Consider the following 27,940-nt stretch of genomic DNA (forward strand, 5'->3'; position numbering starts at 1 on the left):
ATTCTTCCAATATTAGCTCATATGTACCTGTAGCCGTTGGCGGCAGTATTATGTGTGATTACTCATTTTCTTGTGGAACCAACACAAGCGAAAGTAAACGAGTCGGTGACGTGTCTTTTCGGAGTTGCATCAGTTGTTTAACTGATTATTCCTCCGTGAAAATATCAAATAAAAATCATATCACATGAAGCAGTAGTGACGGGGCGGGCTCGGGGGCTCCTCGGCCAATCGGCGTCTCTGTTTTGCGGCTTCCCATTCGACGATAAACATTGACCCGCAGAGCCTTCAGAGGGGTAGAGCACGTCAAAGTGAGGGAGGCCGTGTCGAGTCACTCTTATTATTACAAGACTGGAATTACTCGCCAACATTAAACACGCGCACACTATGGTGAAGCATTATCCCGTTCCAAAAGGAGGAGACGACAGCCTGCCGCTCTGACATCTACCTTTACCGCCGCAAAGCCGTTAGCTTTGACAGCTAACGCGAGGTAGCCGAGTTAGCTCTCGCATACCGTCGTTTTCTACACGCAGCTGACCTCCACCACAACACAGACGCACTGAGTATCCATCGCTCTCAACGTCGGGGTCGTTACTCCCCAGGCTCCTCACGCCCTCTCCCGTTGTCCCCCGTGTGCTGCCCCGTGGACGGTTCCCGAATATGATACAGAATGAGTCAAAGAGACACTTTAGTTCATCTGTTTGCTGGAGGGTGAGTATTTTCTTCCCTTATGTCACATACACGCCAGAGCCGAGCTAGCTAGCTACACGCTCAGGGCTAACCGCCGTTGCTAGCCGGGTATAGCTGACCATACTATGATATTTTTGTTATGTGTTTTCGTGCAGTTGGGGTTTAGTTAATGTCACAATGTTAACCTGGAGATTTGTGTTTGGCATCAGCGAGTCGTATGTAAGTTGGCCAATCTTGTCCATGCATGTGCACCCGTAGGAGTTGACATTTCAATGACATTTCATTGTATGAATGAAATGGCTGGTTTGTGAACGCGTGTTCTCTATAAGTCGTAGTAGCAGAAATGGTTTATTATATCTTTCTAAATAGACCCTAACATTGGCTATATATAGGATAGTGCTGGTTTCAAGTATCGGTGTCATATGTGTATCAAAACAAACGTGGGCAGGGAGCCATTAAAGGTCACCCAGAGAATAGTGTTAATAATCCAGAGAGAAATATCGAAACGTCGAAACTCTAGGGCAATCTATGCTGTTTTGATGTACCAATAAAGCTAATTTCACCTTCCAAATTCTTTTAATACAGTGCACACAGCCTTAGAAAATGGGTGAATCAGCATGAGCCTGTGTGCATTACAAAAGTAAATTCTTCATAATCATGCCATCTTTCCACAGGCAGTTTCCAGGTAATGAGCTGAGACATGAAGCATCATAAGTACTTATTTCCTTTTGTGGAGATGAGCATGTGACTACATTGGCAGAGAGATTACAAACAGCGTATTAAAATTAAGAATGCCGATAGCGTTGCGTAAATGTGTTTTGTACCTTTTAGGGATATTACATTTCTTCATCAAGGTCGGGCCTATGTAAGATTGAATATGACTCTCATGCTTGCTATAACTACTCTAGTTTCGTGTTTTCTCTCTGTATAGTAGCTGCCTGTCACACATTAGCTTACCTCTGCTGAAACTGTGTTGACAGGACTTTTTCTCTCTGCCTTTGCTTTGGTCCTGATTGAAAATTAACCCTAACTATAGATAACTTCTGTCAGTCTTGCTTTTTATGTGCACTTGCCCGACCCGGCCCTGCTCAGCACAGCCCTGTTTGGTTAAATGTTTTTTATACAGCCCTTGTAGATAATGTTTTTGTGCTGTCGCTTTAACAGTCTTTCCTACATTTGGTACCTGAGCAGGTGCCACGGAATTTGTCAGAGTTGGTTGTATAATAATACCCTTTTTGAATATTCTGGTGTCCATCAGTTTCTCTAAAAGATAATTTACTGATAATGTTTGAAAAGACCAGGTTGTTTGAATACATTTAAGCCACTAATCATCCAAATAAAATATTCTATCTATAATAGTAGTAAAAAGGTTTTATTTTTAAAGTTATTACTCTGTTCCTAAATCCCAACAGACATAGCATATTCAGTCAACTAGCATCCCTTCCCTCTTGTAGTAGCTTTATTCCCAGGGTAAACAACAAAAAAAAAACTGTGGCAGATTTGGCTTCTTTGAATTAAGAAAAATTGTGTCTGTCAAGAGTTTAAACCACTTCCTGCCCTCTGTTGTGCAAAACTAGTTCAGTTATCATATAAACTCCTACAGTAACGGTCATTACTTCCAGCCAAAGCTCTGCTTCTGCAAACTCTGGTGGCACAGTTTTGGGGAATGTGCTAGCGCTTGTTTAAACCAGTCTTCAAAGTTTTTAGTATGTCTTTGTGAAAAGGCAGTACCTTGGTACATTCTTACTGAACATGTAGAAGAAAGGTAGCTCTGTTTATATTGTGACATTCTTGACATTTTGTGTGCCTCTCTCATGCTGATTGGAAATGCTAAGGTTTGATTTAAAAATCAATTCACTTCTCCAATATGCAGCTTTGTTTCCTGTCCAGGTAGCTGGCAGGCTGCCATGTTTGTTTTGCTTTAGGAACTGATTGATCACTCGGGAATCATGTCATGAACTAGTTTTCCCAACATGAGATGGGATAATGTTTGAGCTAGTTGGCTAAGAGAATCTTTAAGGACAGCAAAAGTGCTGCTAAGAATTTTTAGACAGTCTTCTGGAGTTTTAGAGAAATTATTGATTGCCTTTATGGTCTGGTTGTATTAAAGGTATAGTGGCCCGAGGTAGGCCCAACCCTCAAGCCTGCTTAAAAACCAAAATATTTCCCTTTTATTTGACTGTTTATGGTTCTCTGCTATATGAAAACGTATAAATCGGTGAGTGTGGAAATAGTGTGGCACTGGACAGAAGCTTTCTGTCCACAAGAAACACAAAACATTCCTGACTGGCTCTCTGTTCCCACACTGCACTTTTTCTTGTCTGCATGCCAGGAATATTCAGGATTCCATAAACAGCGTCATTGGTTAATTCAGTTATGCAACCCTTTGCACACCTTTTGCAAATGAAAATAAGGAATTGTCAGTTTGTCTTGTTTTGTCAGCTGGACGTGGACATTGTTCGCTATCTCACTGACATTTTTTCCATCTCTGTCCTCGTGCCAGATGTGGGGGCACGGTGGGAGCCATATTGACTTGTCCACTGGAAGTAGTGAAGACCCGTCTGCAGTCATCCTCCATCACCCTCTATGTGTCTGAGGTTCAGCTCAGCACTGTCAACGGGGCCAGCGTGGCCCGCATGTCCCCACCAGGCCCCCTTCACTGTCTCAAGTGGGTACTCAACAGCTTTTGCCATTTTGTCACACATACAGAATATATATTGTGATTACATGACTGCATAGTCATTGTTTGAGCTGTAACTACAACAAGTAGAGCTATGGTCTGTGCTCTCCCAGAGAGGTCTGGCTGCAGAGTCATGGCTCTTTCCTCAACAGGCAGCTCGCTGTTGCTGTTGTGCAATCTGGCCGATGCCCCCCTGGCAAGACTAACCTCTCCCTGGAACACAGCTCCACAACCTCACCCTTTGGAAAATTACACGCAGGAGCACACATCTTTAGCCAAACAGGAAATTTCATCACAAATCCCTCTTTTATTACGTGTTTATTTAGCAGGATCTTCATAAACGTGTCTTCTATCATGACTCAACGTGTCTGTTATTGCAGGTCTTTTTCTATTTTATGTCCAATTACTGAAGTACCACTTTAGACCGGGGTAGATTGCCAGTTATGATGTTTTGGGAAATTAGATCCAGTCCACAATGAGGAGAATGGCTGTGTTTTTTTTTTCTGAAGAGAAGAGCTCTGAACCTCCGGAAAAATGTTTGATGGCAACATGCCACCTTTGAGATTCACGGGGTTAAATCATGCACTGCCAGTCACCACAGCAGTTGCAACCTTGCCCTGTAGGCAAGCAGTGTATCCCTAACTAATTATATTTTGGCATGTTCTTCAGCTGCTGTTGAATGCAGGTATGAATTATGTGATACCAGCAGTGGGTAATAGGGTGTGGTGGGTGAGACTTTATAAAAATTTCAGCAAGGTTTTCTGGCCAGTTCTTGCACTTTGCAGCGAATTAAGTCGATCCTGCTACACCAGTATTTATGACACATGACTAAGAAGACTGAAACTCATTAGGTTTTAGTGAGCTGTTCACAGACACTAAGAAGTAAGAGAATGCATTTTAGGTCGTAAGTTAAATTACACTGCTTGTTTGGAAAGCAGCTTATGATGAAAAAACTAACTGATACATCTTTATGTAAGTGTTCTTATGTGTCCCTGGAACCTGCAGCGTTTTCATTACACTTAACAATCCCAGAGCGTTGCAGGACAGTTTTTCTATTCTTAGATCCTCTGCTGGTTTTAAGGCTTTGAATGTAGGCTAAAGGTTCTCCTGACACTTGTAGAGAGTTTTAAACACGATGGTGCTCAATATTGATACAAAACCTACAAACAATTGGGCCTCTAGCTTTATATTTTGCTGTTGTTTTGGACTGTCATCAACACCCTCGTGAGTTTGGGGGGAAAAAAAACTTAAACTGGTGTCAGATAAGTTCATAATTTTTTTATTTATACAACACCTCTACACGGCATTACCGTAGACTGGACAACATTCATAGAAACCTGTACATCCATCGACAAGAAGCAGAACCCTTTATTGTGCATGTAGCGGAACAATCATGTTTTTCTGTGTGTTTATTCAGATTGATATTGGAAAAAGAAGGACCTCGCTCTCTCTTCAGGGGTTTGGGGCCAAACTTAGTGGGTGTGGCACCTTCCAGGTAAGCCTAATACAACTGTCATATTCTTAGTAATGTGCACCCCCTTTGAGTATGAAATGAACATTTAGTACTCGACAAAAGAAAGTTTGTCGAGTACCTGCTAGGTTTGACGGGTTGGACATTTATTTAAACTGTAAATGTCAGTATTTATTTGTCAGTTTTCAAGCAAACAACCGAACATCCAGCTGCGATTATTTGATTATTTTCAACACTGGAATGTAACTGAATACTAAATGTCTAATCTGGGCTGAAGACTTCTTTAAAATGAACTGTTATTGTTCAGTGGTAGTTCATGGATTCAGAGACGTGGGTAGAGTCGTATATATATATAATGAAATAAGTGAATAGGTGAGGATGAGTAAAAATTATTGTGTTTTTATCATATTTAGATAGGAAGACTTTTGAACTTCTGAAGAGCAATCCCTGCAAATAGAGATAGTATGCGTAAAAACACAAGGAAAAACCTTTCTTTCCCCTTAATTTATTCAATAAAATATCATAGAAGTAATATTGTTCCATGAAAAAATGAAGTACATCATTGGGATCAGTAGGTTATTTTTCCCTCTGTAGCAGAAATAACTCCTTGTACATGTTATGTATAATCATCCATCAGTCTCTGACATTAACTTTCTAAAATTTTTGACCCTAAATTCCCTACAACATTTCAGTGGGCTTTTTTCCTTGACTAAGGCATTCCACAAGCCTGATCTTTTTTTGGCGAGGGGAGCCATTCCTTGGTAGATTTGCACTATACTTTGGATCGTTATCCTGTTACACTGCCTTGCATTGTCTTTAAGCACTCTTTCACAGTTGAATCAATGACTGAAAGCAGCCCGGTCCCTGAGGCAGTGACACAACCCCAAACCATAACATTTCCACCACAATGCTATGCATTTGGTATGAAGTTCTAGTCCTGAAAAGCTGCCACACACGTCTACTGTTATTGTGGCTAAACAACTTTCTCTTAAATTCGTGTGTCCAGAGTGCATTAGTCCAAAAGTACTGCTCTGTGCTAGGGTTATTCTGAACAACTAATTTCCCATTGATTAAATGGAAAGTCGACTAGTCTAAAATTAAGAAGGGACTGAGAAATCAGCAGTCAAGATTCGGGGTAATGTAACAATAAGGGTAAACGTTGTCCAGAAAAATGTTGTATACTTATTTATAGACCATTTGAAACTTGAATAAATTTGGTTCCAGCTAATACTTTCCAAAGATACTCTCATCACTGACACTTTGTCTGGAACTCCTGAGTTGAAGTGGATGGATTTGAAAGTGTCCGTTTTATTTAAATTATGAGAATGACTACAAAATGTCAGTTTCACCAGTTTCAGACTTTCATTTCTATAAGTTTATCACCCTTATTAAAAGGCACCATTTCCAAGAGGATTTCAGAAAAAGTCCAGTTTCCATGTTGAGCGTGCTTACTTGTACTGTATGTGTGGCTGTGACAAACAGTGGTATTATGCAACCATGACAGGATTCCTTGAGGTTACTTGGTGACAGAGAGACATCAGGGGTCCGTGGTCGTTAAGGTGCCATTCGTCTTCATGGCTTTCTCAACTGTTTCTGCACCGCTTGCTGCATAGTGATAGGTTTCTTTAGAAACCTGGCAACAACAACAGCAGCAGCATTTTGAAAACAGCGTTGGGTTTATGTCTAGGAAACATTGTACCTGACTGCGGTTACGTGTCATTGTCATTGACTGCTCTGAGTGATAATGAGCGGAGTAAAGTGGTGGCTAATGGCAGCAAACAGGTGCCAGTGCTACGAACATCTGGAGTGTTTTGTTAACATCTCACATGACTGAATGCTGATGCAGCAGCAGGGAGGATCTCCTCAGCTGATTTCAAAATGAGTGCGCAAACACTGTCTCAGTGACGGATGAGTTTCAAGCATCATTAGCAGTCTGACTAAGTAAATTTGACACACGGTTTAACAAATGAACCAGACTGCACGCTGCACAGTGCTATTACTAGGGAAAAAAGCAGCACTTATATTTAGACACAAGCATTAACATAATCATGACTCTTTTAATTGGTCAAATCAAGTAAAGGTTATTTAAGAGTAATTGAAAGCTGGCACTTTTTCCACTGAATAGCTCATAGGTCCCACTCTGCTGATATGCTCAGAATATTAGCTCTGCTCTTGGCTTTACACCTCATGAATCTTTAAAGCTCGTTAAACCGAGCCTGACGTGGGGACAGTTTTACTTGCTAATGAAGTCTAATTGATAAGCTGCGTTGCTACTGGAGGCAGTGTCAGAGACTAATTAGGTCCACGCTGAAACACAAAAACATGGCATTTATTACTTGTCCTGCCTCGTCCTACTGTCACAAAAGCTGACCCTTTTTGTCCTTTGTTTCCGACAGAGCAATCTACTTTGCTGCTTACTCCACTGCCAAAGAGAAACTGAACAGCGTGATGGAACCTGACTCCACGCAGGTGCACATGGTGTCGGCTGGAATGGCAGGTAATGATATATCTGAGGTAGCAGACTGCCATGCACCACCATGCATTGTATTTTGTTTCAAATGCTGTAACCTGGGGAATGTTTCCAGTGTTCTTGTCAGGAGTTCTGAGCAAATGGGCCGTGTCTGGTTCAGTGCTGGTAAGCTTTGACAAATAGCGGCGTTAGATTTAAGATCAGGCTTGAGTAGTGTAGGTGCTGCTGACAGCCTGTGCTTTTACATTGGTCCCTCTGTAGAGAACAAAAGGTGGCAGAACTAGTTTGTGTTGTGTTAGATTCATAGGATTTATGTAAAACAAAGTTTGACAGTCCACATTCTCTCAAGGACTCTGTTTATTTAAAACCAAGCTTATCCTGTTTTTCTTTTTAACCTTTTCCCCAAATGTGCTGCCAGCTTTGCTGCCTTACAACAGCTTAATTAAAAATGTGTTGAGGTCAGATTTAAATACCTTACTATTCTCCTCTGATGCTTTGCATGTCAAGGGTAGGTTATCTGATCCTCTGTGCTCTGTTCCAGTTGGGAATGGTGAACCAGTACGATGTAGGTCAGTCAGTCAGTCAGTCAGTCAGACGGCTACTGTGAGCTTCTGTGTGCATATGGGTGACTCTGACGGGTCCACGGAAGTGCCACTTTTAGCTCACCATGACTTAGACCTTTCAACAAGCCAGTCAAGGTCAACATTTGTCAGTGCGTCTCCCTCCAGTGGCAAACCCCATGCTCTTTAGTGCCAGAGCTGCTTGAGCCGAGCTGACATTTGATGAGGTTTCGACAGTCTGACGATTAATTTGCCAACACATGACGCATACAGCTGAGTGCGGATGTTAATTTTAGAGCCTTACTCATATATTTTCTCACTAGTTTTATTTGCATAGCCTGTGCGTTACTAATCGTGCTCGATCTGTACCAAATGAGACCCTTTTTGTTAACCCACATGTAATTATAGGTATCCAGTGGTACAACAAACGTTATTGACGGTAGATTATCAGGTATGATACGTGAACCTCAAGTGGTCACAAGAACAAGGTTAGAAACAAACTCAGCCTGTGTTCGGATTAGCCACTTGCCCACGATAGTTAGATAGTTGCACCACAGTCTCCATTTTGCTTCCCCAAATGATCACTTGAGGAGTCACTGCTCCCTGACTAAATCATAGCTTATAGTGTGTGATACACCATTATTTTCAAGTCTTGTAGCATGTGCAGGACTAAGATTAGAGAGAAGAAAATCTGTGAAGTTTCTCCATATGTGTATGATTTATTCCAGTTAGCGTGGACAGATTTGTGTCATAGAGTTTAATTTCAATGTTATAGAGAGATATTCTTTATTTTACCAGGTAAGATCAGTTGAGAACAATTTCTCATTTACAATGATGACCTCCTGTCCAGGGTGTCCCCTGCCTTCGCCCGAGTCAGCTGGGATAGACTCCAGCACCCCCCGCGACCCTAATGAGGATAAAGCGGTGTTTAGAGAATGGGTGTATGGACAATGATGACCTGGCAAGAGGCCCCAGCAGGAAGAAAGATAACAAATAAACAATACATATACAAAAAGGGACACACAAGTGTTTAAACAGAGATTAAAAGCACCATAAATTAATGCCAGCAATTCAATGAAAACAGACAGCATGTGCAGTGGTCAGCTAGGGTCTGCTGCAGCTTCTGCTTAAAGATTTAAGGTGATGGAAGTGATGACAGTTTCAGAGATTTTTGGAGGGAATTCCAATCGATTGCTGCAGTAAAGCGAAAGGAATTCCGGCCAAAGACAGTGGGAACCTTGGGGATAGAGAGTGTTACGAAATTACAAAGTGTACCCATCTAAAAATAGCAACGTTGTGAAATCATGGCTTCAAATGTGGTGCAGATGATTATTTATGCAACAGAAATGAATACGAATATCTGGAGCAAAATTTTGTAGCAGTGTTCTTCTGTATAGCAAACACTATGTAGCTGGCAAGTGACTTGGTGGACAATCTGAACACAGGGTAAGAAATCTTTAAGTCCATAACCACCTAATAAAAAAAAAACAAGGGTTAAACAAAATGTATTGTAGTAAACTTAAAGTGTGAAGTAGCATAAAATGGAAGTACAAGTGCCTCAAAATAATTCTGTGCTTAGTTACTAAAATGCACTCAATTACATCCACTAGTGTAGAGACTGACCTTTAAACTCCTGTATAGGGCTTTCATTGGTGATTTTAATCGTCGCTGTTTTTAAGTCAAGGCATTTGTTTTGATGAACACGGACTCATCTGTACTCTACCACCATGTCCGTTCTGCTGGGTCAGGGTGTGTGGGAGAGGTTTTGGATAATGGTGGGTTAAATCCTGTGGGATAATGGTGGGAATGGGAAGTTAAATGGTTGCATGCCGGTCATTTTGCTACACACAAGCCTGTGTCTGTTTTAGGCTTTTACTCTACCGTAGCTCTCCTCTCGCAAGGGCATGAGACCCCCACACCACCAGGGGTCTCTAGCTGCATCTGTGAGGAGTTACTTTGGTCTGCGTGAGTACTCACCACAGATCTGTGCTTCCTTTTATATCTGGTTCTTCTCTTCCTCTCTCCGTATTTCCATCCTCTACTCCCTTATCATGTAAGTCACTGGATAAGATGGAGCCTTTTTTTTCTTTTACTGCTGTTATCACAACATACATTTTTTTTGGACATGCAGTTGCACACACAGTAGTCTGTAAAGAACTCATTTTCCCTTCTAAGCTGCTTTTGTGCCTTTTATTTTATCAAAAGAACATGTTAACACTGTTTTTGTTTGTTCCATTACCAACATGAATACAGCTTAAAAATCATTTACACATTAGCTGGATGTTAGCATGTGGTTTTACTCTCTGGAAGTGTAATCCGTTGTTTTTTCCCTCCTCAGGTTTTACAGCCATCACAGCAACCAATCCAATATGGCTCATAAAGACTCGACTACAGCTCGATGCAAGGTAAACATGGCACTGTGCTATGAGCTGTATAAATCCCATCTGTCAAGTAGAGGCACTAACATTTGATGTGTTGTTTTAGCTTTAATACAGATAGTTGCCATCCTACCATACTAACAATTTTCGTGCAGTCAAAGCTTTATACCACTGTAAAGAGACACCCCTCCATTTTATTGTAGTGTCTCCATTTACAGTTAAAACCAGAAACATTGCTGCTTTTGTTTGGAGCTGAGAGACATTGTCACACCTGTATGTTAAACCCATTTACTACCATAGTGTGGTTTATACAACTAAGAAGTTTATATGACCTTATTATATATGCCCAGCATCTTTATGAAGGTCCTGTTTGTAGGATTTGAAATTTTGCGGCTCTGCAGACTCCTAGTGGCAGACAGACATGCATAAGACTCTGTTCCACCTGCAAATCTGACTTGGGAACAATACAAAGCTTCAAGCAAACATTAACAAAAGTCATTTTTGCAGAGGTTGTTCTTTTTTTTTTGCTCTACACTTAGTTTTTCCTGTCTTTGGTAATATTGTCACTTGGGGGTCATTGAACTCTAAAACTTATGCAGCAAGTCCAAAACAACACCACCACCAAACACAAACTAAAAACACTGACTGTTTGTTATTTGCATTGCTAAATCGGTCTGCGACCAATACTTATGTTCGTTATCGTTTAATCCTTGGATACTTTTTTAAAATAGTCGATTAGTTGTTGAGGAGTTTGTGCATGAGCCGTGTTGTTATCATTCAGTGTCAGATAGATAAAGGTGAACTTTCATTTGTAAGGAGTTCATGTAGGTCAGGTCTGTGGCTCAGGTCATGCATCGTACTTGTATTACATGTTTCTGTATGTCATATATGTTCATCCTGTGAATTTAATATGTCGTTCTGTACACACAGCTTCTGTTACATTCTAGAAACAGGATGCCTCCTTCGTTGCTCTTCTTAAAGTTTCTTCCATTTCTTTCCACCTTAAAATTTTTTGGAAAGTTTTTCTTATCCGAATTGTCAGTGAATTCTGTTTGCTGTACAGATTGTAACCTATCTTTTTTTTGTCTTTTCTCAGGAATCGAGGTGAGCGACGGATGAGTGCGTTTGAGTGTGTGCGGCGGGTGTATCAGGCAGACGGCTTGCGAGGCTTCTACAGGGGAATGTCAGCGTCTTACGCCGGTATCTCAGAGACTGTGATCCACTTTGTGATCTATGAAAACATTAAGCGGCGCCTCTTGGAGGCCAAGGCACCGCAGAACATGGATGAGGAAGAGGACACGTCGAAAGATGCTTCAGACTTTGTTGGAATGATGCTTGCTGCTGCCACCTCCAAGACTTGTGCCACATCTATTGCTTATCCTCATGGTAAGAGGCAGACGACTGCAGCTCCAGAAAGCTGCTGCTCGAGTCACAGCACTCCGGTTCTTAGATCTCTACGCTGGCTTCCTGTCTGCCAGAGAATAGATTTTAAAATCCTGCTGATGATTGATAAAGCACTGAATGGTTTAGGCCAGGGTGTCAAACATGCGGCCCGCAGGCCAAAAGCAGCCCTCCAGAGGGTCCAATCTGGCCCTCAAAGTGTAAAAATTCCAGAGAAGACACTAAGTGCAGATTGTAATTTTTGTAAAACTAAAAATGTAAAATAAATTCTAGACTATGACAATTTGTTTTGATCCTAAAGTAAAATGATAGACTGTTCATTGTTCTTTTGTCATTTTGTGTCTCATTTTTGTAATATTTTGTCTTGTTTTTGTTGGTTTTTGTCTTTTTTTTGTCTGATTTTCGTCTCATGTTTTTGTCATTTTGTTTCTACTTTTTGTCGTTTTGTGTTTCCTCTTAGTCTCGCTTGTGGTTTTTGTCCTATTTTTGTCATTTTGTGCTTTGTTTTATTCGTTGATTTGTGTGTAGTTTTTGTCATTTTGTTTTTTGTCGTTTTTGTCGTTTGTCCATTTTTTTGTTGCTATGTAACTTTTTGTTGAATTTTTTTGCCTCTTTTTGTTTTGTGTTGTGTTGTTTGTCAATTTCCTTGTTGTTTGGTGTCTTGTTTTTGTCACTTTTGTGTCTTGTTTTTGTAATATTTTGTCTTGTTTTTGTTGTTTTTTGTCTGACTTGTCGTTCGTCTCATGTTTTTGTTGTTTTGTGTTTCCTTTTCGTCTTGTTTTGCGTTTGTCTTATTTTCGTCATTTTGTGTTTTGCTTTTTTGTTGTTTTTCATGTCATCTTGTGTTCTTTTTTGCCTCATTTTTGTCGTTTATCCTTTTTTGTTGCTTTGTAACTTGCTCGTCTGATTTTTTTGTCTCTATTTTTGATTTATTTTGTGGTGTTTGTCTAATTTTTTGACGTTTTGTGTCTCATTTTCACAGTATTCTTGTCTTGTTTTGGGGGTTTTTTGTCTTACTTTTGTTGAAATAAATTTAGGCCAAAAATTAGTAAATTATTAGGAATTTAAACCAAAAAAATATATTTTTCTGAAACGTTGCCAGAGGTCTGAATAATTCTGAACATCAGTGAGAGCTAACTTTTGGCCATATCTATTCCTATATGTGAGTGAAGTTTAGACGCTCATGTGTGAATTTGCACATAGCAACAAGAAGAAAAAAGATAGTGAGGAAATACAAATATAATACCTATTGCAAATGCAGAATCTGATAAAGAATGTTATTTTTCATGGGGTATGAATAATTTTGAGGACAACTGCAGCTGATCTGCTGTCACTTTATGAACCATCTTCACCTCTGAGGTCATCGGGTGCTGGTCTGCTTTCAGTCCCTAGAGTTAGAACTAAACATGATGAAGTAGCGTTTACTCATGATGCTACACATATCTGGAACTATTCAATTTAATTCCTTTTTTTTTAAATATAGCGCCAATTACAGTTCAGATTGTCTCAAGACCATTTACAGAGCCCATATGCCTGAACCCCCAGAGCAGCCCTAAGGTGACAGTGGCAAGATAAAACTCCCTTTTAATGGGAAGAAACCTTGATCAGAACCCGTCTCATATGAAAGCTAGAGGTCCTCTTCAACTCCCACTTCTTGTAAATCAAAGCTCAAGACTTTTCTGTTTGCCACTGCTTTCCTATTCTAGCTTATTTTAACTTGTTTTAAATGCAAATTGTAATTTTAGTTCTTAATATATTTCTAATTTTCCTTTTCTTTTCTGTGTTTTATTATATTTATCATTGTAATTGTGCTCTTTGATGCTTGTCTGAATGGTCTCAATGCTCTTAATGCTTTCATGTAAAGCACATTGAGTTGCCCTCATGTATGAAATGTGCTATACAAATGAAGCTGCCCTGTGTTTGATTTTCCTTTAACCCCTTCCTCTTCTCTTGACTTTGCAGAAGTGATCCGCACGCGGCTACGTGAAGAGGGCACCAAGTACCGCTCCTTTTTCCAGACTCTAACAACAGTGCCCAAAGAGGAGGGTTACCGCGCCCTGTACCGCGGCCTCACCACCCACCTGGTACGCCAGATCCCCAACACCGCCATCATGATGTGCACCTACGAGTTAGTGGTCTACCTCCTGAATGGTTAAAGTCTTCCCCCTCTCAGACAGTTTCTGTAACCCTGCCCCTGTTCGGAGATGAAGAAGAGAGAGCACCTGCACATCAGCTAGCACGGCTAACAACCTGCTTGGGCGGAGACGGCACCTCGACCTTTGTCTCAGTGGCACAAGTGGTTGTTAAAAAATAAAGTTGGAAGTTTTGTTTTATAACCAAAGGGTATGGCACAAGGAGGAGGAGAGCCAGAAGGATCCCTGCATTGATTTGGGGGGTCTTGGTTTAGCGGTGGCAAAGAAACGGTTGCCCTATTTTCATTTTTACTCCATCCCCTTTTCCCTTCGGATATATACGTTGCTTGTGCAAACTCCGATTCAGAGCACTGAAGACAGAACCTGAGTTAGAGTATATTCTGCCTCTAACATTACTAATAATGAAGAGAAGTACAGCGATCCTTAATACCTAGTGCATATAGGACCCTCTTCAGCACTAGGCTTTGTTCTAATACTGATGAGCAGTTTTTTAAATACAATACTTGTAGCACGCAGTATTTCCTGCATCCCTCAGAGTACCACAGGAGGCCCAGATATAAAGACACCAGCTGCCGTGCATCATCTCAGTCAGTATATGACAAAGGTTCTGAAGTCAGCGAGAACAAGGAGGAACCGGTGCTTGAGGCTTGTAGAGGTGGGATAAACAGAGGAGCAAAGGGTAGAAGGAGGGGAGGGAGGCAAATGGAAGACATGCCTTATGTGAAGATGTGAAGCCGACTGAGATGCACAGGAGCTGTAGGTGGACGCACAGCTCTGGCTGCGCCGTCACAACAAAATGTAGACACGGAAAGTCGTACACTGGTTATCGTGTGAGTTCAGGTGGCCTTAGTGAAAGTTTGACATATCAGGATCACGGACACAATCACCCAAAGGTTTTCAACGTCCCCAGTGTTGGCTGTGACATCCTTCTTTGCAGCTCTTTACACTAAATACCTTCATGATTGAAAACTGCTTATTTTAAGTGAGGTCTACTGAATGATACGGACCTCTGAACCTGTACGTGTTTGTGTTTACCGTGTGTGGTCGAGTGTAGTCGCTAAGGTTAGACAGGAGGTTCAAAGTCCCCAAACTAAATCTGAATATAATCCACCATTCTAACTACTGGAATGTAAATACACAAGAGGGTAACTTTACTGAAGGCAAGGAAGTTACACACTTACCCATGCTGTGAAGTAAAAATAAATAGAATTAACAAATTTTAACTAATTGTGATATTGATATATATATGAAATACCAACCTAACGTGATTGTGTTGCATTTGTCAGCCCAGTTTTGGCCAAATGCTGACATTCAGTGCATTTTCTAAAGAGGAGAGGGGATTTTCCTGTTACCTTTATCTCAGAAATACACGGTGTTGTTCTTCTAGCACTTTTCTTTCTCTAGAATGCTCATCTCATTGATATTTTTTTTCTCACTTGGAGAATCCAGGCTTGTTTTTGCGAGCGAGGACAATCCTCTTGAGTTTACACTGGAAAACTTGTAGGGTTTAGCCAGCGTGTGGAGGAAGTGGCCAGGAACATGTTCATCATAAGCGCACATTCATTAAAACAGACCAGTCAGAAAAAAAAAAATCGTTTTGACATTTCCTGCCCCTTGTTGAGTTGTTTTTGTGACAGAAAACAAAATCATTGCATTTCAACGTGTGGAAAAAATGAAGCTTTTTCTCCGGTCAGTGTTTTATGTATGTGGATGTCTTTGCCATGGAATGGAAAGGTGCTTGCTCTCTGCATTTGTTTTTAGCATTTTTGGTCATGCTTCAAATGACAAAAACTGTGTTTTACTGCAACCTTCCTTATCCTAGTTACCACAGAAGTAACTCTCATCCTGACATCACGATGCCACTTCAACCTAGCCTGTTCATAACGTGTGCATTTTCGTCATAAATGGGAAACTTTAGAAGGACTTAGCACACGATGCTAACACAAATTCTCACCTTGAGCTGTTGCGGTTGTCCTCCATTGTGTTTTAACTTGCGTTGATAACTTATCCAAACACTTAACTGCTTAGCAGATCAGATGCTGAGTGCAGCAGTCAGGGCGTTTTTGCCATAATAGGCTCACTTTCTCAGTGCCGTTGTTCTCTTAATGGCAGAAACTGCTTCATAAACAGATGCTCGAGGCAGTCATCTATGTTAATGCACATTTTTCGTTCGGTTTTCCAGGACACATCAAGGACAGTTCAGTCTAATGGTGTTAGAGATGTAGTGATACCTCCATACAGCACCATCAACACACACTATTGATGTAGTGAGTCTGTGGGGGAGCCTGTTGCTGCTAGTTGTGATTGGGCGGTTCTCTATCATGGTGCTGGCTTCACTCCCGTGGCTTGTAAAGGAGGACAGGTACTGCAAGTTGGCTGTACCCAGTGTGATTAAAGGGTTATTTCACCCATGTAATAAAAATGGAAAAAAACAAAAAATCTTCTCTTACTTTTAGTGGTGTCATGCAGAGAGTTTTGGTTTTATTTCCCAGGTTTTGAGGACAATCTGTCAGATTCCTGCCTTCACCGCTGTGCAAACTCGGTGTCGAGGTGGCAGCAGATCACTCAAAACATGGAGATAAAAATAGCAAAGGTGAGCGAGGAAAATGGAACTGTACATTTCTATGCATCTCTCCACTTGTATCAGTTTTTTTGTCGGATGATACATTCTCTCCCGCATCTTTGTTATCCCGTTGCACCCACACGTCTGCGTTGTGTGCCAGTGAGTGTATGTGTGTGTTTTGTGTGTGCTTGCTTAAATGAGACTTGTATGCCATTCTGTTGTGTCTTACATGTAAGACACCATCGGAGTATGTATGCACTCAGTTGAATACCTGCAAACAGTGTTCTTTTTTTTTTTTTTTTAAGACGGATTGTTGCCTTTTCCTGACATCCTCTGTGTTCTCATCGATGAGCCGACGAAGTGTGGCTCGCTCTATGCATTCTCTCATACCTGTTTTTGTAAAACAAAATGTCAATAAATTGGAAGGAGTGCAAGTCTTTGCTGCTGTCAGAAATCCTTTCTTACTGTGTGCTTGAAATACAATTTAATCCTAATTTACATAGATTGGCGAACTGGTACTTCCGGTTCTGTAGATTTTGGGCAGATGGGTGTAGGTGTATTTCCATCCAGCAGGTGGCAGTGTTGTCCTGCTCAGCTCCCTTCTGCTGCCTCTTCCAGCACACCATCAGCTCAATGGAGCAGACACTGAGAGATGACAGCCTGCTGCTGCCTCATTCTTCAATCCAACACATGAGAGAGGGAAACAAAACAGCACACTTTTAACTGCAGCACCTCACTTAACACTTCCGATGAAAGCAACATGTGAATTTTGCCAGTTAAATCAGAGCATAAAGGGATTAAAATGCGCGATGAATGACAAGAAAGATGCCAGCGGCATGATTGCATAGCTTCTCGCTGAAAAACACACTTACCTAATTCACAGCTCATTTCCTGGCCTGAACAACAGCAGCACATCATCACATTAGCTCTAGCAGCCAGGACCAGCCTGACTCACACACCACATGTATTTATTTTGTGTCAGACTGAAAGGGAGGAGCGCCTTCCCAAAACACGCACCACAATCTGCCAGCAACGCCAGTGTTCTTGGAATAGTACAAAGCGCCTTGGGGGTGTTGGTTGTGCCTCACTTGTAAATTGAGCATTGGGGACACACCGTGGAACAGCAGCAAAAAAAAAAAAAAAAAGACCTGATGGAGCCAGAAGAGTGTTATGACTGGAACCTTGTTTACCTCTGAACTGGAGTGGAAGGAAAAGCAGAGCAGAGAAATAGTCAGGCAAATGTTGTTTTCCCATTTCCAGCATCTCTGAGAGGCCTTGGGCTCCGTTCTGTTGTCTGACTTAATCCTAACAAAAAAGAAGAGGGAATCCGGGTACCAATCTGTATTTGGGATTCGTGTAAAGATGAAAGTCCTTTTTCAGTCTTCACGTATGTATCAAGCTTTTCATCTTCTCGCTCTGACCTCTTTTTGGAGCCCATTGGCCTGGCACACGCATTCCAATTTTCTCTTCCGCTGAAGTGATTCCTCATCTCTGAGGTCCTGCTGAGAGAGGAAGCATGCGTCTGACCTTAAAGGGCCACCCCAGCGATTTAAGTTTTCACGCAGATTTGCAAGTGAGAGATTAAAAACAGAGGAGTCAGCTCTGATGCAGCAGAGGTCGAGATATCCTGACTCCAAAACACAGGACGCTTCATTGCCCACAGTGCAACCAAAACCCCTTTTCTAACTCCAGACATGGGCTCTTTTCTGCTGATCTGACAGCATGTGGCTGTGTCGGCTTCATGTGTGAATGAGCACCATTTTCACAAGTCCAAAATACAGGCAGTCATGCTCAGGCAACGTGAAGCAATTTGGGGAAGAGTGTGTCCACATTTCAGCACCAATACTCATCTAAAAGCATTGAAAGACATATCCATCTGTTGCCTAAACACCACTTACTTAATAGGGTCACTGGAGTCTATCCCAGCTGACTTATGGTGAAGGCTGGAGACACCCTGGACAGGTCACCAGTCTGTCACAGGGCCTCATATAGAGACAAACAATGACACTCACATTCACACCTACGGACAATTTAGAATCACCAATTAACCTCAGTATGTTTTTGGGCTGTGGGAGGAAGCTGGAGAAAACCCACACATGCACAGAGAGAACATTCAAACTTCATGACAAAGCATTAACGAGAGTTGAAGTTCAGTTTGTTGCTTCCAGCTGTTTGAAGTCTTTCCTCTGAGTCTATTAAATACTTGCAGTGTCAGACAGCAGCAGGATCTAGATGAACGTCTCCAAAATGAGAGAGTGATGCACATTTATTCACGTGGTCAGTGGAAAGCTGATGGAAAGTCACACCGTGTGCTCCTGTTCAGTTTAGACAAGTGCAGCTGTCACATACGCTCACAGTTTAGAAGTGTCAGATATGAATTAACTCGGCTGTTAGCTGTTTGGACAGTTTGATGAACTGAAATTAAAATGGAGGCTTTCTGTTCTAAAGTTTGACATTTAAAGTCACATTTGAAACAACGACTCAACACCAGGATTTTATATGTATTATATATTAGACATTATAGCATAGACCTATCATAGAAAGGTTACAGATACCCTTGTGTGTGTGTGTTATGGGCGCAGGAATGACAGTCCATTTCCAGAATTAAAGCAGTAAATCACTACACATTTACATGGCATTTTGCCTAATTTATATGTTTCCCTTTTTATTATTAGGCAGGAACATGCCCATATTTTTATTCAAGGCTTTCCCATTGAAAGCCATTCCACTGAATCATACATCCTCTATATGTGATATGTAGAACAGCAACAATATGCACCTGAGACTCGGCTTCAGTGTAATTTAATTTCAGTATTCATGTATTGTGAAGCTTTGCAATAAACACATCACTCAAACCATTAGTGTGAGTGCGAAGCATTCATTAACACCACCATGATGAATTAGCCTGTCAATACTTTAGAGGGCTTTTTATTTTACACCTCTGAGTTCATAGCAACCACTAAACACAACAATAAATGGATGGTCAGCATATGGAGCCTTTAAAGGAATTAGAGGAGATTTAATTTCCTACGACTTTGAATGCGCACATACAACCTCTCCCTCACCCCCCTCTAACCTCCCCCCTCTTAACATTTATGAAGAAACGCCCCCCTCCAGAAACTTGCGTAGGACTCGTGAAGTTGTCTTTTACGGCTGGGTCCCCCTGGATCTTTATCTGCCATTATGTAAAAAAAAGATGAGCAAAACAAGTCGCCAGCTAACTACGAAGCTATACCAAAGCAACACATACAGAAAACACGTAAGTCCAAGGCGTACGTAATCTACGTAACTAGGCCTGAGCCGGAAGATTTTTGATTGACAGGAAAGGGAGCAAACCAAACGCCTCGGTCCGAGCACATTGATTGGCTGATGTTTTTCAGGTCCTGCCATGTCCACAGTTATATATATATATATATATATATTTTATTCTTTTAGAGACCATACATACAAGTCCACTAAAGGTCAGTATATTCATTTTATGTGAATCAGACAAATTAAACAAAAAAAACATCCTCCATAATGCCTTTAAATCCACATTATAATCCATGTTCTTGACTTACTTGTTGATTTACTCCCTAATATATGCGGGAATATTTAGAAATACAATTTTTGTTTAATGTTCTATTGAAATCCATCCTTTTTTCTGTAAAACCTGAGACATTCTTGATGTCCAGCTCAATGACTTCTGCATTAATTTAAATGTGATTTAGAGCAAACACCTTTGACGCTATATGCTAAATGACTCAGATTGGATCAAGCACAAAAAAGTTGACTGGAACATCGTCTTAACTTTCCAGTGGTAGCCTAAACTTATCATGGTTCTGTCAGGAAAAATAACCAACATTTGTTAGATTCACTGTTTGCATCAGATCCTGTAAAAAACAAAGAACTTTCTCAGCACAACTGAGAAACTGTGACTGACTGAGCTGCAACCAGAACAAAATCTCTGAGACTTTTTGATTAAACTGCACAGAGCAAAAAGGAGACGACAACATAGATGAAGAGGAAGACCGACATACATACTAATAAAAGTTACTTAATCACTTGATCGTTTTTGCCACTGCACTTGAAGATACATTCAAAGTTTTTGCAGTTTTCCAGACTAACTGACCTTCAGTTGTTAAAGTAATGATGGACTGTCGTTTCTCTTTACTTGCTGATTGGTCAAACAGGGCTGTCAACTGTGGACCAACCTGACTTCTGCACAGCACAACTGATGGTCCCAACTCCATTAAGAAGGCAAGAAATTCCACAGATTAACCTTGACAAGGCACATCTGAGAAGTGAAAACAGTTTCAGATGACTACCTCATGAAGCTCAATGAGAGAAGAGTATGTAAAGCAGTAATCAAAGCAAAGGGTGGCTACTTTGAAGAATCAAAAATATAAAACATGTTCTGACTTATTTTACAATTTTTTGTTTACTACATAACTCTGTATGTGTTCATTCATAGTTTTGATGTCTTCAGTGAGAATCTACAATGTAAATATTTGTGAAAATAAAGTAACACCACTGAATAAGAAGGTGCATCCAAACTTTTGACTGTTAAAGTATCTTTAATGTCTTACAGCAGGATCTTTCAATCGTAGTTTGATCTAGACTGCAGTAGAACTGCATATTTTCTTTATAAAATCTCTTTCTCTGTCCCTGTTCTCTCTTGCATTGCCCCAGTGTAACCCTGAGAGTCCAGTAAGTGGAGGCTCTCTGCGGTTCAACAGACGATTTCCCCATGAAGTTCAGCTCAGGCCAGAACAGTGCAGCAGCACACAGCTGTCTGTCTTCTGCAGCTGTAGCCGAGGGTGAAGTGGTCAGTAGCTCGGATTCATGAGCAGCATGGCTCCACATTCAGACAAACAATCCTCACCCTCTCTGCTTCAGATATCTGCTGCAGCCCACACTGTCGAAGCAGAAACCTCAACTGCAGCATACGGCTGACATGCACGGGGCATTATACACACTGCATTGTGTGCATGGATTAAAAAGAGAATGCATTCAATCTGCCTCTCTTTGAGCTCTTGTTCGTCTCTGAGCACTTCATTCTTATTTGTTCTGAGATCTAAGGGACACAGCAAAGCCCTCCAAACTAATATGTAGCTTTTTCTCCATCTTAGTTGTCATTTTCTTGATTTGTGATGTAGGACCCAAAGCTTAATCTCCTCTTGCTTTCATTCCCTAATTTATTTTTACTATAATCACCTGCATGGGGTAGGAAAGCTCCAACGAAGCTCTAAGCTGTTAGGCTGTACATATGCTACATTCATGTTATAGAATGTGCATACAGCTCAGAATTATGAGCTGTATGAGTGGGAAAAAAACATTCATGTGAACTTCCAAACTGCTATTCCAAATGGGGGGTATCTGAGTTTTCTACTGTGTAATGTGTCAAAGGACCACAAAGAAACACAATTTAAATATAAACCAATATTAATCCTAACACAGTTGATCCAGCTAATTCAAAGGGAGCTTGTAACAGTAAAAGAACGCATATGAAGGGTATTTAAGCTCTTTGTCTGCTGTGAGTGTGCAGCTAGCATTTGGGCTAACCATGAACACTCACAAGCCACAATAACAGGTGGTTTTTCTTTTTCCTTTCAATCCTGCCCATATCATATCGTAACTCCATTTTCATAGAGGCTTTTCCACGAAAATAATCCCTCCTCTCACTCATTACTTGCCACTGACTGCAGTTCGAGCACACCAGCTCACCTACGACTGTAAAACTACTCTACGCTATGCAGTGGCATTTTGTAATCTTGGAGTAATTTCACTACACATGTTCTAACCAGAAACTGATTCTAAAGCAGACTAATGATAAAGAAAGTCTCATCCTGTAGAATGACAGGATTGGTTCTTTTTTTTTACGAATGGAAACCTGAAAGCCTGAATCTATATTTTGACACTGTAAACACCACACTGCAGTTCCAGTGTAGAAAAGCTCAGTCACAGTGTTGAATGCTTATTTAAGTCAAGGTAAGGTGATTTTCACATCAACACTGAAGTTACTGTCAACTATGATTATAATGACAGTGCTAATATGGTGATGTTACTATACACTGTAAGTAAAAAATGGATGTAGCCTCTGAGTCTAAACAAGTAAAGGTAACTTGCGTTGTTACTAACAGCCAGCAGGAGGCGACTACTCTGGTTCTAGAAGAAGTCTGAATATATAGAAGTCCCTGAAATATGGCTTTAATTCTCACTTTATCTGACATTTTCCTAATGTGTTTATGGTGTCAAACACTGGTTTCAAATCTTCTTCAACATAGCATGGTGTTCATTTGTGTGGCACCATTTAGAAAAACAAAAGATAATAAAGTAGGCTATGTTTTATGGTGTGGTTTCGTTGTAACTGCCAAATTGCTACCATAGAGGTATGTGTAACGTTCTCAAATTCTCAATCAGATCCACTCCCAGTTGCTGCATATGGCTTCATAAAACAGTGATGGTGAAGGACAAATACCAAACTAGAGTCTTTGAAATGGTAATCCGTCAACCAGTGGTCGTACAGTTAATGCATCTAAATTTAGCATGCTAATTTCCTAAAAGTCAAAGCACCGATGAGACCAATCAAAGTTTCATTAGTCCTGAAGGTCTAATATCAGTGTTTCCATTACCTTCATTTGTATTCTGTCCTTTACCTTTGCTGGAATTTTGTCCCTATTGTGGTGTTTGTCCATTACCATCGCTGGTATATTGTCAATTTCCGGTATTTTGTCCATTTCTAGTATCTGTCCATTTCTGCTATTAGTCCATTACCATTGCTGGTATTTGTCCATTCCGGTATTTTGTCCATTACAATTTGCTGGTATTTGTCTAATTGTTTATTGTCTATTGTGTATTATATTGTATTTGTCACTGTAACATAACATTGTTATGATGAGTCACAGCTCATAGTGTTTCCGTAGATGAGCTGGGGGTAGGATTAAATAAGTTTTCTTCCTCCTACTCCCTTTTTCAGGCATTCTATGCATATTTTACCATACTGGAATGTTTGTTTTTGCATTGTTATCGCCTGAAATAAATGAATTAAAAAAAAAAAGGTATTCAGTTAGTACGGTTTATTTCATAAACTGGCAGCTTGACCAACATACTGTATACATTGTTGCATGGGTAGGTCCCTGACCCATTTAAAACAAAAGACTTTTATTTTGAAATAGCACTATAATGCTTTACTCATTGTGTCTGGACTTTTTCTCAACATAATGGCATTTCTACCATAAACCTGCACCCATGGTTTACAGTGGTGAGTTCACTGCTTTTTTTTCTGCAGTGTTTCCAGTATTGCTTCATTCAGAAAGTTTTACTTATATTGAAAAACAGTGTCCGGCTCTACACTGTGCCTCCTCACAAAATTAATTGCTAATTAGATGGAATTTCTGTCCAAATTATGACAACCTTTCCATTCCTGCCATCCCAAGACCCTCCAGATTCCACCCAGCAATGTCAGACTAGGGAGTAAACCCTCGCTACGTAGGAGCAGAAAATGTCCAAATAATTACTGCAATTTTTTGCTTAAGAATCCAAATATCTGCCCGAAGGTGGTGAGAGAGGAAAAATAATGAGTTACTGTCTGGGAACTGCAATTTTGTGCCAGCCCAACATAGCAGATGTTGACATATTTTAGAGTGAAGCAAAATCTTTGGCTTGCTCGTGGTGAAAAGGTCAGTGGATCATCAAAATCAATATAGGATCCATCCTCTGGGCAGTACAGTTTCATTTCCAAATAGTTATTACTTACTACTTCGGTCTGCACCAAAGTGGTGGGCTGACATTGCCAGTGGCGCTGCTGGAAATACACGGCGCACCATTGATTTCCCACTAACAGACCAAATATAACCTGTACATCAGCCTGGGGACTAAAAAAGCTGATAGAATTGGGTGAATTCAGAAACATCTCAGCCTGAAACACACACATCGCTCCATATGTGAATGGAAAGTGAAGGGGAGTTCTGCCAAGTCTAAACAGCGTACTCTGCTTTATTTTCTAACAAGCAGAACTCCTTGCGGTGATTCAGTGACACTGCTTGACTGTCAGCACACCATCCAATTATGACGGGCTGCACAACCAGTCCACAGAGAGAAAGAACCACAGGACGAAGACGTGACACTTTAGGACTGGATGGAGACCGACAACTGGGGGAATGGTGGGACAAAGAAAAGGAAGGGGGTAGATGCAGGGGGTGGCGGGAGAGACGACATGATGAAAGGCAGAGAGTGAAAACATCTGATGCAAAGTGTCTGTCGGAGGACTTGGGGAGGATTGAGCGCAGGCTGCTGAGAACAGCCATGGCAGCTTTCTCTGAAGTCAGCTCTGAAAAGGAAGCAGACGCACACACACATAACTGGTGACTCTCACAGCTTCATTCACAGACAATAGGTGTGCACGAGGCTGGCTCTTACACAACAGCAGAAATTCACTGCATGCACACACACAGCATGGGAGCTCTGAGTCATGTTCAGTTGAAGCTGTCTCACTGAGATCAGCTTTCTAACTTTCTGACTAGCAGACATTTCACTGTCTGGGGTGACAGAATATAAATAGATGGATATGCTAAGTTAACCATCTCCTGGCTTCATATTTATTGGAAAGACAAGAGAGTTTTTATTGATCTCTTCATCTAACTTTCAGTAAGACACTGAAGTCTATTTAGCAAAACAATCTTGAACTATTCCTGCACTGACGAACTGAAAAGAAGCGAGGAAAATCAAGTGTGTTCCTCAGACTGACAGCAAGTGATCTCGGCTGTGTTAAACCCATCAACTTCAATTCTCTGGCTCTCTTTAGAATTGATTTGAGGCCAGCTGCTCAGGGAGCCACTGGTCTACTTTTCACAATGAGCCTAATTTCATCCAGGCCTTTATTAGTGACTGAGCCTGCACGCTCTTGTTCAGATCTGCTGTTGATACTGGTATAGGTGAGATACACGTAATTGGACTGGGTTGTTGAAGGGTGATTAAATATTGAAACATGCTGCTCGTTAGAGTGCCATACTTTTTTCTGAGTGTTCAACTGTACAACTGTTCACATTGTACTGTAGGTGGGGTCACAGTTCTGAACACACAGGCCAAACAAATGCAATTTTTTTGTGGTGAGCAGCATTAGATGATGGAAAACTAGCTTGTCAATCCATTAGTTGGGTTGTTTATTTTTTTAATTAAATAAAATAAAAATTGTGTGTGTGTGTGTGTTTGTAAAATTGAAAACTAGTAGTTTAGATCTACTAGATCTCAAATATAGAAGGCACTGTACCGTTATCAAATCAATGCTTTTATTTTGTCGATACCTAATATTTTTTTTCAACTTTATTTCTGATGACCACCTCAGTCCTTCTTGGAATGGAGAACTACAAATTTCTGAAGAAATGTTCTGCCCTTCCACAGAGGCTATTGCTTCAGCTGCTCTTTCCTGGAGGAGTTGTGTTGCTCTACTGTGATGTCATGTCAGGAGGATAGCCTAACATCCCTCTCCGTCTTTGGTCAGTCCTCTAATAAAATTCAGTTCTTCCAGTGATTCTTTTCCATGTAAAGGCATGACGTAGACATGCAGACAGACACAGTCCACAGGAAAAAAAAACTGAGAAAGCTCTGGTGTTAGACAAAGGGACTTAATGGAAATTATTATTATAATCAGTTTATTTCATTGATTACAGTTTTTTTTGTAGCGTAATCACAGGTGTATTTCCTTCTGTTGTATTGAGTTCCTACTTTGGGGCCTGTATATTCAATATAGTTTATCTAAAGTATCTGTATTTGATCATTCATGAGAAAAAAGCAAAACTTGTCAAATTAGAAACAATAGAATTTTTGAGAGGTTACGCATTTTGAAATAATTCGATCTGTAAATGACTTTGCACGGCTATTTACACAATTCTGTTGTGTATTGTAGAGCTTCCTATAAACTCTCATGAAAGATCAGTGTTATAGATTTAAGAAGGAAATACCAAAATATGTAATATGCACATTAATCAAAGGCAAAAAAACTATTACATATATTATCCAGGATATGTTTAAAATTATATAGATTTCCTGTGTGTGTGTGTGTGTGTGTGTGTGTGTGTGTGTGTGTGTGTGTGTGTGTGTGTGTGTGTGTGTGTGTGTGTGTGTGTGTGTGTGTGCGTGTGTGCGTATACTTCAAGTGCAAGTAAATAAAGCGCAACAGCAGCAGACAGATCTTGATTACGCTCAGTATAAAACTATGTAAGGCATGAAGTGGCCTCCACCCTGCCTCACTGTCAAGATACAGAAATTACCGGAAAATCTAGCAATGATACATACAAAATAAAAGCATAGGATTCAACCACAGTGAACCAAAATTAGATTTCAGTGACAAAAAACAAACAACAAAACTCTATAACACGACTAATTAAGTCGAAATATAATTAAATAAACGCAGATGAGATGCGAATTCATCTAATGCACAACAGCCCGCAACCCTAGTGAGGATAAAGCGGTGTATAGAGAATGGATGGATGGATGGATGGCACAACAGTGTTTTTAGGAGTGCGTTTCTTTGTGGACGTCGTGGTGGGAAAACGCGGTGTTATTGTGTCTACCTTGACGGGAGTCACCTTTCCTTGATCCCAGCCCTGCATCCAATCAGCGGCTGTCAGGGACACATGAACGGCGATAACATTCACGGAGCAGCCTGCAGCCCGGAGGAACAAAGAAAGCCGCCCGCTGCTTCTCCAGCGCCCTTCCACTTCGTCAACACCGACAAATACCCACTTCTTCTGGGTATTTGTCCTCAATGGGAGAAAGACTTCCCCGTAACTGCTAAATGTCACCCTTCGGGTTAAGTTCTTATGGCTGCTTTCGTTGAGGAACAGGGAAACTTGGCGTCGTGAGAGCTTTCGTCGGGTCTTTCTCGGTACCTTCCTGCCTCGGATGCGCTCTTCTGGAACGTAGCGTGAGGTAAGTTTGTTTTTCCTCCCCGGGTAAACTGTAGTTATAGTGTCGAAAACAACCGCAAGAGCAGCCAAACTGTGGTCACTTGTCGCTTTTCACTGCAGGGAAACAGAAGAGCTCTCAAACTTTTTTTCTCCTGTGTTTTCTGAAGCAACGACAACAGCAAAACATTCCTTTCACGTAGAGCCAGGAGACCTAAACTCCACTCGGTACTGTGCCGATTTAGTGCTTCAGTGCTCCGTGATAGACAAATACACTGAAAGTAACTAAACTGAGTGTATTTTTCGAGTGTTTGGTATTCCCTCAAAAGTTCGGCACGGCATTATTGCATGGAGTCGGTTGTGATATTTGTTTAAAACGGTCTAACTTGTTGAACAGCTAGGACTGGTGTTGCAGCAATAGGTGTGAGTCAATTAGAACTGCCTTTGTTTACTGGAGTCGTTCGTTAGCAGAGACATTAAAAAGGCATTAGTGCTGAATTAATTGGCTCACGCTGTGTCTTAACGATGCAACGTGTGTAGATAATGTCAACATTAAACTATGAATAGAGATTTTTGTCTCACTGTTTTTCTCCATTGAAGAGAGGTGCGTGTTGTTACAAAGCAGTTGGCTGCCTTCAATGATTTCTTTATCTCAATCATAAATCAAGTGATAGTTTTCCTTGGAATCCAT

At 40.8% G+C, this 27,940-nt stretch overlaps 2 protein-coding genes and 1 long non-coding RNA gene across 5 annotated transcripts in view; 2 read left to right on the top strand and 1 right to left on the bottom strand.

Moving 5' to 3' along the window:
• The first annotated feature begins 252 nt into the window (after positions 1–252).
• On the top strand, positions 253–16,800 carry LOC110955487 (solute carrier family 25 member 36-A). The gene is made up of 7 exons (XM_022200503.2): positions 253–708; positions 3,191–3,355; positions 4,785–4,862; positions 7,235–7,335; positions 10,207–10,273; positions 11,343–11,632; positions 13,610–16,800. Exons 1-7 carry the CDS (start codon positions 668–670, stop codon positions 13,801–13,803), a joined length of 936 nt encoding a protein of 311 aa, XP_022056195.2. The 5' UTR covers positions 253–667; the 3' UTR covers positions 13,804–16,800.
• A 6,606-nt stretch (positions 16,801–23,406) lies between these two features.
• Positions 23,407–27,017, bottom strand: LOC127536806 (uncharacterized). Its single transcript, XR_007945998.1, has 2 exons — positions 26,917–27,017; positions 23,407–24,674 (listed from the first exon to the last, which is right to left on the bottom strand). It is a non-coding gene; the product is annotated as an uncharacterized LOC127536806 (long non-coding RNA).
• The window catches only part of LOC110955489 (SPRY domain-containing SOCS box protein 4), a 52,109-nt gene continuing 51,144 nt past the window's right edge, over positions 26,976–27,940 (top strand). For all 3 annotated transcript variants that reach the window (XM_051958077.1, XM_022200504.2, XM_022200505.2), the window contains exon 1: positions 26,976–27,274. The gene's annotated coding sequence lies outside the window, so the exon portion shown is untranslated. The remainder of the gene's footprint in view (positions 27,275–27,940) is intronic.

Source organism: Acanthochromis polyacanthus, chromosome 13 (assembly GCF_021347895.1).
Source record: "Acanthochromis polyacanthus isolate Apoly-LR-REF ecotype Palm Island chromosome 13, KAUST_Apoly_ChrSc, whole genome shotgun sequence".
NCBI classification, from domain to species: Eukaryota; Metazoa; Chordata; class Actinopteri; family Pomacentridae; genus Acanthochromis; species Acanthochromis polyacanthus.

Coding starts and splice junctions, on each gene's coding strand:
- LOC110955487 (XM_022200503.2), top strand. CDS start 668: ATGAGTCAAAGAGACACTTTAGTTCATCTGTTTGCTGGAGG. Junction 709..3,190: donor GTTCATCTGTTTGCTGGAGG/GTGAGTATTTTC, acceptor TCCTCGTGCCAG/ATGTGGGGGCACGGTGGGAG. Junction 10,274..11,342: donor CGACTACAGCTCGATGCAAG/GTAAACATGGCA, acceptor GTCTTTTCTCAG/GAATCGAGGTGAGCGACGGA.